The sequence below is a fragment of the Eptatretus burgeri genome, chromosome 7 (assembly GCF_056783735.1).
Source record: "Eptatretus burgeri isolate ZD-2024b chromosome 7, Ebu_testis_v1, whole genome shotgun sequence".
Classification (NCBI taxonomy): domain Eukaryota; kingdom Metazoa; phylum Chordata; class Myxini; order Myxiniformes; family Myxinidae; genus Eptatretus; species Eptatretus burgeri.
The window spans coordinates 62061220-62072569 of NC_140967.1; the positions used below are offsets into that span (position 1 = coordinate 62061220).

At 40.8% G+C, this 11350-nt stretch overlaps 1 protein-coding gene across 1 annotated transcript in view; it reads right to left on the reverse strand.

Annotated features, from left to right (window-relative positions):
* Positions 1-9549, reverse strand: part of LOC147023388 (WD repeat domain phosphoinositide-interacting protein 2-like) — a 66280-nt gene extending 56731 nt beyond the window's left edge. Inside the window, exons 1-2 of the mRNA XM_085888758.1 lie at positions 9384-9549; positions 4836-4918 (exon numbers count right to left, since the gene is read on the reverse strand). Coding sequence (XP_085744884.1) covers positions 4836-4918; positions 9384-9451 — 151 coding nt within the window. The 5' untranslated portion in view covers positions 9452-9549. The remainder of the gene's footprint in view (positions 1-4835; positions 4919-9383) is intronic.
* Positions 9550-11350: the final 1801 nt, after the last annotated feature.

The following is an 11350-nucleotide window of genomic DNA, read 5'->3' on the forward strand; positions in this document are numbered from 1 at the left end:
TCTGTCTGTATATCTGTTTGTTTGTTTGTTTATTTGTTTGTGAGCAGGATATCTCAAAAAGTTATGAACTGATTTGGCCAAAACTTGATAGACCGGTTGGGTGTGTGACAAGGATGAATTGATTAGATTTCCATGAAGATATGAATATGGATCCGGACTATCAGTGGGATGTAAAATGGAAATTGTTCAGCCTGGTGGAGGTATATGTGCTTGATTGAGTGCCATTCCAGTTCCTTTAGCAATATTTTTATTTTCCTGTTTTGACAGCAATGGTACAAGATATACATACAACAAGGGGGTTAACATGAAGGAGAAGGAGAAGGAGAAGGGGAGAGAGAGAGAGAGAGAGAGAGAGAGAGAGAGAGAGAGAGAGAGAAAGAGAGAGAGAGAGAGAGAGAGAGAGAGAGAGAGAGAGAGAGAGAGAGAGAGAGAGAAAAGTGAAAAAAAACCACATGACAACCTTAAATAATTAATGAGAGTGAAAAAGATCACAAGAATGGAGCCTGACGTGATGGTGTACTGCCAACCTGAGGGTCTGGAGCAAAGAGTAGGATTGAGCAAAGTAAGGAAGGATGTTCAACAAGAGAGGAACAAAAGAGCGGAGGTAAGCAGCGAGTCTTTGGGAGTATAAAAATGAGCGGGTTGCTATTAATGAAAAATAATTAATGCAAACTGGATGGATTGCAGATGAAAGAATAGAGGGAGCAGGAACTGAGGAGAAAAAGGAAATACATCAAACAGAGATCATCAATCTGTCTACAATGAAAGTGTAGCAGCCGCTGTGAATCTGCTTCTTTGTGGGACATATGAATGATGTGAGAGTTCTGGATTCGACCGTATCCAGCAAAGACAGGTGGGAAGTGGGGGCACTCGCCCTTATGGGAGAGCAGTACTCTGGACAATGTCCAGCTTGTAGGCCATGGGAAGTTGGATTTTAAGGAATGACAGATGATGTCCAGTCTGCAGCTAGCTTTGGAAGCCAGCTTTGCAAAATGTAGTGCCCAGAAGATTTTGCAGCTTATGGTGTGGCCTACATTTTTGAAACAGCGAACCTATTCCAGTGGTTGGCTGTGGAAATAGATAGCTGGATTCATTTGACAAGCCTTCTGGAGAGACAGGGTGAGAATGTGAGATTTGTCTGAATTAAACATAAATGTTTCAAGTGTTAGAGCAGTATCTGATCAGTTACCACTACTTGGGAAATTTACCAAGACCTTGGAAGATGAGACTCATTTCCCAAGACAGCGAGATTTCTGAATAATTTCATGGAAATTAAATTTTCAGTTGTTCATCTTGGATTTTTTTTAGAGTGGTAACAATGTATCTGATCCTTTCCGGGTCAGCAAAGAGGGAAACTAAAATAATTATTGTAGCTTTCACCTTTTCCTCTTTTCGCAGCAGCAACCTTCCTCCTTTACTATTCATACTTGGATTTTAAATGTTTCACATTTCTTATGGTTGTCACAAAACCATAAGGCACTTTATTTGAGTGCTTTCCATCTGACAGGTGGGTGAATGCCAACCTTGCATTTATTACACAGGTAAAGCACAAGCCATACACACAGCACTCCACCACACATGTCTACACAGCAAAGCAAGTGAGGACATGGCTTTAGAGGATTATAGAGGCTTTTCTCTCCCCCAACCCCATCTCTGCTTTTCCATTTATATATACCCAAAGAATAGACAGACATTTGCAAAAGCCACCACCCCCTCTATAGAGTGCCACATTATTCGACATCCAGAAGTAACTAAATCTCTAGAATCAGAGAGTAGTTAATGGATGGAATGGTCTCACTGGAAAGGTAGTGACAGAACCAGACAGTAAACTGTCGACTTTGTTTATCGGACTAGATGCTGACCTTGAATGCCCAGTCTGGCTAGCTGGTTTGTGAAAGACTTAGGCTAAAACATTTGCCTGGCAACCCAACAAGAAGATGGGAATAATTGGGGCAGTTAAAGTAGTACAGTAGTAGTAGTAGTAGTAGTCGTAGTCGTAGTAGTAGTATTCACTAAAGTGGAACGCTGAGTAATAAAAGGCAGCTGTGTAACAAAATGCATCTGTGTCACACTTATTTAAATAATCAACATTGCAAGACATCTTGTTTACATTTACAGCAAACCGATGCCTCATTTTTAGGGTAAAGTTTGTGATTTATTTTCATCAATAAACAACCAGAATTTAGATAATTATTATATTTCTGCTGGTTGGTCACGTCATCGACTTTGAATAAGGAAATAAACTGGTGTATTTAAACCTGAAAGTTTGTAAAATTCATAGGAGCTTGTTGTAAAAAGAAGGGCATCTGTTTATTATGTGTGCAAACATGACAGAATTTAAAACTCATCACCCTGAACTGTATGAGCTACACATCTTACCTCTCTCCCCCTCCATTTATTGCTATGTTCCCTGTGTCTGCCTTCTCCACTTATTCTTATCCTCCCACATTTCTCTACACTTGTATAATTTCTATATTCTTCTCCACCACCCCCCCTTCCTTTCAATCAAATGTTCTCACTTGAGTGCTGCCCCATCTATAATAATAAATGTCAATGTGTGTGTGTGTGTGTGTGTGTCTCCTCCATAACTCCAAAACCATGAAACCTATCAGCCTGAAATTTTGCATGCATGCTGAAGCAACTCCAAGGGAGTGCATGAGTGAAAATTGGGTATTTTGATAAATATAACCACCATCTTTGAAGATAATGAACAGGGTGCTCATTATGAAAAAAACAGAAAAAGCCTTACCAAGATGGCAACATGCCATCATGGTCAGCCCACTTTCACGTTGCAGGGGTCTTAAGCCACCATTTTGTTTTAACCTGCTCAAATATGCAAGATTAATCACGTCAAAACTTCATAGGATCGTAATTGTTTTTTTACCACAATGCACCTTGCTAGGAATTTTAAACAGTCATTTTCTCACAATTCGAAACTTATAAACACACGAGCCAACACCTGTCGCCATCTCCAAGGGTAGATCCATTTATACAATCTATATCTTACTAAAACTCTCATCTTGTATGTATGTATGTATGTATGTATGTTCCCGAAATACAGCCAAAATGGTACACGATAGCACAAACATTTTAGGGCCACCTTACTCACCATTCGCCTGCGGTGTGCAGTATCAAGTTTCGTTCAAATCGGGCAACGGAAAAAAAAACATTAAAAAATCAATTCCCGATTCAGTGAAGTACTCTTCGGGAGTATTTGATCAATGCAAACAACCTCAGTGGTATAGTTTGCTGGAGCTATCTTTTTTGTTTTTCTTCAAATGATTTTTTTCATCAACCGCTGTCACAATGGGAACCCAACGGGTTCACGGGTCATCTAGTGTTTTATAAAAAGCCCAAATATGTTTGGATTTCAACCGAGATACCTATATAATTGGTGAGATGTTGAGCTCCGATCATCAAATATGGCATCAGATGTGAAAAATAATTGTTGTTAATTCGGATGTTACAACATCGGTAAGATCAGCGAAGGAGTCATGTGACCTCTCACGCGCTAATCGCTAATTATTCATAAACCGAAAAGAGTACAAGCACAAACTACACATCGATTTAAAGGTAATTTTACTGTTCATCTTTTGAAATAACTCTCAAGGGGGAAAGAAGAGTTGGTAGAAAAAAAAGATTACCACCTTAGCTAACTTCTCCATATATATATATATATATATATATATATATATATATATATATATATATATATATATATATATATATATATATATATATATATATATATATATATATATATACACCCTGTGGAAATTCTAAAACAAGTGATTTGGATCCGGATATATGTTCTGGCCCTTGTTGGAAAAACATTCGATATTGTCTCCCCAAAAGCATTGCAATAATATGTTCAGTTTTGTTAATATTTCTGTTCAATATTTTGCAGCTTGATAAATAAAATGTTTGTCGTTAAATATGTGCTTATTGTGGAAGTCAAACAGCTGTACGTTAGATCCCAAGCAATGCCGATGGATCCCTTTATGGGAGGATGGAGAGGAAGGGTGGAGTTGGGAGGAGGTAGTGCAAGGGTGGAAGTGGAAGGAGGGAGAGGAAGGGGTGGGAAGGGAGTCCAGAGAGAGGGGGTAGAGTGGTAGAGGGCAGGGGATGGGGTGGGAGGAGGGACCTGGCATTGCCCGGCACCACTGAGTACCTTTACTAGTAGATAATAAAAAGATGGTCCAAAATACAAAACACTTGCAATCTCAGATCATCTTAAAAAATAAATCATAGTCCCATTTGACATCATCCACAATCATCATTTTTAGACGAGTGCTTCTTGTTAACATCGCGTTAAGAGTTTTTGCTAGGAAAAACTTTAATAGCACTCGGTAGAGCACATACGTCCGCCAGGATGAATGGTTTACATTTTGCATCCCATTGATATGCAGATCAGCAACTTTAACCAAAATCTGACCTTCACCAAAATCTAACAGCTTGTTCTTGTCACCTACCCAACTCGTCCACCAAGTATTTGTCATAATCCATCCACAACTATTTGAAATATAGTGCTATATATCATTTTTGGCCTCCTTTCTCAATTGTGAATAATCACTTTGGAAAGAGACTAAAAAAAATTTCTCCTTTCTGGATCTGGATCTTCACCAAAAACGTATCTGTTCGTCCGTATCAAAAATCCAACCTGACCACCAAATTTCGTCCCAATCGTCCATAACTTTTTGAGATATCCTGCTCAAACAGACAAACAGACAAATAGACAACCAGACAGACAGGGGTAAAAACATTACCTCTGCCCACCTTTGATTACCTCCATCATAAATTGATGGTGAATGTTATGCTTTTTTGCCAAATCTTACGGTAAAAGTGCTGCTGTTCGACACGATCGGTGCTTCGTAGCCCAAACAGGTGAAAGCCTTTACTCGTTCCAACTGCTAGAGACCTGCCAAGAAGTGAAAGAAAAAAAAAAAGCAGAATGAATAATTGAATGAAAAAGAGCACATTAAATATTTATTCTAAAATTTTCACTTTCAGAAAATAGTTTTTATAATTAATTGTACTTGAGCTTCACAATTTATACTCACAAACATAAACAGTTTATATAAAAGAAAAGTGAAAACAATAGCATTTCTTTCAGACAATAGAAATGCAAAGTTAACAGATGTAAAATGAAAAATACCACATAATCATAAAAATTATTTTGAAAGTTTTTTTTTAGTTTTATAACTATGAGTTTTTCAACATCCACACATCTATGATATGATAATTCAGAGAAAGACGTAGTGGTGAAAAGTTCAATTGAACGCCCGCACGCACACACATACTCACACAATTTTCTAGGGACAACCATTATTCAAAGAAAGATGATGTAGGGATGGTTTCACATGATCATTTCTTGTGATCTTCCCTACTTTGTTCACATACTTTTTGGAGTAACATGCCGACATCTTTTTGCATTTTTACCCTTGCCGAAGGAGAGGGTATTGTATTTGGGTCCGTTTGTAACATGGCAAATTATTTTTTGGTATTTGACAAGTATGTTGATTGCCTCCGTTTGTTTGTTTGTTTGTTACTTGCAAAATCGAACATTTTTCAAGGAATTGGTTAGTCGATTTTGTTATTCTGTCTGTCTGTTTGTTTGTCTGACTTTTTATCGGCTTCAGGTCATAATTTTAAACCGATCTTCACCACATGGTAGAGTTTGTCAAAAGGAAGAAGGCTATTGTTTTTGAGGTTAAAAGGTCAAAAGGTCAACAACTACGGTGATATTTCTAAAATCCTCAAATTTCATCCGATTCACTTGAAATTTGAAGAGGATTTATATTTCAGGTCACTGAATTCAACCAGCCAATTATTTTTGAGGTCAACATAAGGCCCAAGGTCAACAACTAAGGAGGAGGAGATTGAGACCATACTCTGTGCAGAGCGTTGTTGCTGCTTAAGCAGTCTCCTTGGTTATTGGGCACAATCCGGGACGGGTTGCCACTCTGACACAGTATACCAGCAAGCTGGCACTCATTTTGCCGACCTCGGAAGGATGACGGGTCGAGTTAACCCCACCTGGTATTAATTCAACAGCTGAGCGGGATTTGAACTCAGGACCCGAGAATCCAAAGCCGAAAACCACCCGAATCATTAAGCCAACACCAGGCATACTGAAGGAGGTATTTCTAAAATCCTCAATTGTCATCCCATTGACTTGAAATTTGAAAAGGATTTGCATATCAAGTCACTGAATTCAACCACCAATTATTTTCGAGGTCACCATAGGCAAGAAGGACAACATAGGCCGGAATTATAAAATTGTCAGTTTTCATCCGATTCACTTGAAATTTGAAGAGGAGTTGCACATTTGGACATTGAATTCAACCACCTATTATTTTTGAGGTCAAATTTGTTTGATGGATTTTGCAAGTTTCTTGCTCTGCACAACGTCTTCTTCTTGTTATTCTATCTGTTTGTCTGTCTGTCTGTCTATTTGGTTGTTTGTCTGTTTGTTTATCGCCTACAGGTCACAATTTTGAACTGATCTTCACGAAACCACCACATGGTTGAATTTGTCATAAGGAAGAAGCGTATTGTGTTTGAGGTCAAAAGGTCAACATAGGCCAAAGGTCAACAACTTAGGTGAGATTTCTAAAATCCTCAATTTTCATCCAATTGGCTTGATATTTGAAGAGGATTTATATTTCAGGTCACTGAATTCAACTAGCTAATTATTATTGAGGTCAGCATCGAACAAAAGGTGAACATAAGCCAAAGGTCAACAACTTAGGTGAGATTTCTAAAATCCTCAATATTCATCCGATTGACTTGAAATTTGAAGGGAAGTTATATTTCAGGTCAATTAATTCAACCAGCCAATTATTTTTAAGGTCAACATCGACCAAAAGGTCAACATAGGCCCAAGGTCCACAACTAAGATGGTATTTATAAAATCCTCAATTTTCATCTGATTGGCTTGAAATTTGAAGAGGATTTCTATTTCAGTTCATTGAAGTCAACCACCAATTATTTTTGAGGTCAAATTTGTTTTATGGATTTTTCAAGTATTGTGCTCTGCACAATGTCTTCCTCTTGTTTGTCTGTCTGTGTGCAGGATATCTCAAAAAGTTGTGGACGAATCTGGATGAAATTTGGTGGTCAGGTTGGGTGTGTGACAAGGATGAGCTGATTACATTTTGGTGAAGATCTGGATCCGCCTCTGACTACTAGAATTATTTTCAGTGATTTTTCACCAATGAGAGATAGATCCAAAAATGATATATCGTGGCTGGATTCTGACAAAAATTGGTGGACACGGTGTGTGTGTGTGTGTGTGTGTGTGTGTGTGTGTGTGTGTGTGTGTGTGTGTGTGTGTGTGTGTGTGTGTGTGTGTGTGTGTGTGTGTGTGTGTGTGAAAAGGAAGAATTGATTCCATTTTGGTGAAGATCCGAATCTGGATCCGGATCTGATATAATTTTTAAAAAGTTGATTCTTCACCATTGAGAGAGAGAGGGATAAACTAATATTTGCACGATATCTCAAAAAAGGTGTGGACGGATTTGGATGAAACTCGGTGGACAGGTCGTGTGTGTGAACACGACAAATTCCTTCGATTTTTGTTAAGATCCAAATCTGGATCTGGAAACAAGAATTATTTAATTTTATATTGATTCTTCAACATTGAGAGATTTGCCGAAAAACGATACATTGCATGATATTTCAAAAATGTGTTGGGCCCGATATGTTCTCGTGGATCAGGCATTACGTGGCGGAGGTATGAGCTCCACCGAGTGTCCTTATAGTTAAAAATGTAATTATTTGGGATTCTCAAGTTGCAGCTGATGGGCGGATTCCGATCAGGCCACGCCCACTCATAACAGTGACCCGAAAGCCCCTTTGGCAAGAAGAAAATGAAAGGGGGGAGGGGGGAACCGGGAAAGTAACACCTTAAGTGAAGAAGCCGAGAGGATTGTTTCACCTTCAAACGAGCCGTATCTTTTTTAACAAAAGTACGTTTCATGTCACAGGTCACTGTATATGTAACTGAAGGTTCCAAGTACGAATCTCAGTTCAAAACCGTGAGAAAGGCGCGAAATAAGTGTTGTACGTTCGCACGAATATTTTGACCGCATTCAAATAAACGGCTCCGCTTATTCGGGATCTGTCCAACGGACGCACAATGCAAGTAAAACAAAGAGATGTAGATCGTGGGAGGAAATCGAACTGACAACCGGCAACAAAGGCCACATATCGTGTCTTCGTGTCGTACATGGTCCAAGCACTCACTCTATGGGACAAAAGCGCACACCATATATTATATGGCTCAATGATCGTGTGTGTGTGTACGTGTGTGTGTGTACGTGTGTGTGTGTGTGTGTGTGTATGTGTGTGTGTGTGTACATGTGTGTGTACGTGTGTGTGTGTGTGTACATGTGTGTGTGTACGTGTGTGTACGTGTGTGTGTGTGTACATGTTTGTGTGTGTGTGTGTACGTGTGTGTGTGTGTGTTTGTGTGTGTTTGTGTACATGTGTGTACGTGTGTGTGTGTGTACGTGTATGTGTGTACGTGTGAGTGTGTGTGTACATGTCTGTGTGTGTGTACGTGTGTACGTGTGTGTACGTGTATGTGTGTACGTGCGTGTGTACGTGTGTGTACGTGTATGTGTGTATGTGTGTACGTGTGTGTGTACGTGTGTGTACGTGTGTGTGTGTACGTGTGTGTGTATGTGTATGTGTGTGTGTACGTGTATGTGTGTACGTGTGTGTGTGTACGTGTGTGTGTGTGTGTGTGTGCGTGTGTGTGTGTACGTGTATGTGTGTACGTGTGTATGTGTATGTGTGTGTGTACGTGTATGTGTGTACATGTGTGTACGTGTGTGTGTGTGTACGTGTGTGTGTGTGTGTGTGTTTGTGTGTGTTTGTGTACGTGTGTACGTGTGTGCGTGTGTGTGTGTACGTGTATGTGTGTACGTGTGTGTATGTGTATGTGTGTGTGTACGTGTATGTGTGTACATGTGTGTACGTGTGTGTGTGTACGTGTGTGTGTGTGTGTGTGTGTGTGTTTGTGTGTGTTTGTGTACGTGTGTGTGTGTGTGTACGTGTATGTGTGTACGTGTGTGCGTGTGTGTGTGTACGTGTATGTGTGTACGTGTGTGTATGTGTATGTGTGTGTACGTGTATGTGTGTACATGTGTGTACGTGTGTGTGTACGTGTGTGTGTGTGTGTGTGTGTTTGTGTGTGTTTGTGTACGTGTGTACGTGTGTGTACGTGTGTGTGTGTACGTGTGTGTACGTGTGTGTGTGTACGTGTGTGTGTATGTGTGTGTGTTTGTGTGTGTTTGTGTACATGTGTGTGCGTGTGTGTGTGTACGTGTATGTGTACGCGTGTGTGCGAATCGTGAGTAAAGCAAACAGAGACGAACGTGCAGTCTTGGTTGAAAGACGCAAACACAAACTTCTCCTTGTCAGTGACAGCAGCCGCGCTGTTCATGGCTCCACAGACCGCTCCACGGTTCACCTTATTGTTCACCTCAGATGATCCCAAGAGCGCTTCGGTTTGCCCTGTCACGGGGCGTGACTTCCCGAGGAATGTTTTCCATTGGCTGACGACACGAGTTACACGTCTTCGATAAGCAAACGCCCCTTTTTCCCAATTGGCCGCTTCGTATCATGACGTCATTGTTTTGTTCGTTAGTCACGCCCACCGCCGCGTGACTGCACACATGGCACTTTTTAAGGAGCAACGTATGGTTAAACAGCGACGGTGCTCGTTCCGCTGCGATCGCCGTGAAAGGCGCGATTGGAGACGCTGCGGATCCACGTGTTGTTCGCGGACCATTTGCAGGTTGACATGGTGCGACCTGACACGTTGGGAGTATCCAAGCCGCCTCGTGCGCTCGGATTACACCTGGGAATCTCCGGCGGGGATCAGCTTGGAGCACATCAATGGCATTAACTGTATTAATTAACACTAGTGCATGGCTGTACGTGCGTGGCCGTACGTGCGTGGCCGTACGTGCGTGGCCGTACGTGCAAAGAAAAACAACAACAAAAAAAAACTTTCAAACCTTTGGAAACAGCTGTTTCCCTTGGGAAAATTCAAGCCTTGGGATTAATTAATAATTTGAGCAATTAATTCAAACCTTGGGAAACACTTGGGAAACAGCTGAAACGGATGAAGAAGAACGATAGCAAACCTTGAAAAGGCACATACTCAGGTCCCCAGCGTCAATTGTGACGTCATATCAAACGAAGAAGAAGCCGAATTGTGACGTCAGCGATTTGTATGCACACACGACCCCAAGGCCGTACATTGGAGTCCGTACATGCAAGAGGACAAAGGAAACGTCCAAAGGAAACGACAAAGGAAAATTACTCTTAGTGTTGTTGCGCTTCGTCAAGTGTCGTCGCCAAACAATCAGCATCAAAGCTTGTCCCGAAGCTCGTGCATGTCAGTATGTTGGACACATTGTCTCGGGAGCGAGATTGTAATTATAAACAAAATACACGTTTATTGGCAGCACACTGGAGCCGCATATGAATTGCCGACTACAGACAGCATGGTTCAGAAGCGGGACGAACTCTTCAACCATTTCATATATCAAGATACAGTGAATTATCTTCTATTTACTCAAACTTTTTAACACCCTGGAAGACAAGAAGGCATGGAAGAGTTTAGATGCCCACAATCAGTTGATACAGTTTGGTTGGATCAGTGATCTGGCTGTTCTTGTGAAGAATGGCTCAATCACGTTGTTCGAGCAAAGGGAGAGGTATTCAGGCCGATAATAATAATACATCAATGACACGGACTCGTGTTGGCACAGCAGATAACCATGACGTTGTCGTTATCTATGTTAACATCATGCTTATCTGCTCCGCCATCTCCTTCCGTACCCTTAGATGCTTATCCGGCCCAAAAGCTTTATCTTCTTTTATTTCGTCAAGTGTTCAAGAAAGACGCAAGCTGAACAAATAATGCCGGCAGGTGGGATACCCAGCTTAATGTCCATCCGAGGGTCGGCGCAGCCTGTGATGCAACACCCTGCCAATGAAGCACCGATCGGATAGTTCATAGTCGGGTCGGGAAGCAAACCCAAACTAGATAGCTTCAAGGTAAGTATGCTAACCCTAACAACCAACAACACAATCACACTCGCCGACACATTGGATCAGAAATTTGGAAAATGGATCCGAATGGATCTGATACTTTAGCAACATGTAAGGGAACATCACCCCCAGTGGTATAATTGATTAAAAACAAATAAATAATAAAAACTTGGCGAAAGTGCCAAATTTATATTTGCAAGCTCTTCACGATGTGCAAACTTTAAAAGCCCGAGCCCACATGGAATTCCAAACTTCTGGGTAAAGAAACTAGATTCTCCAC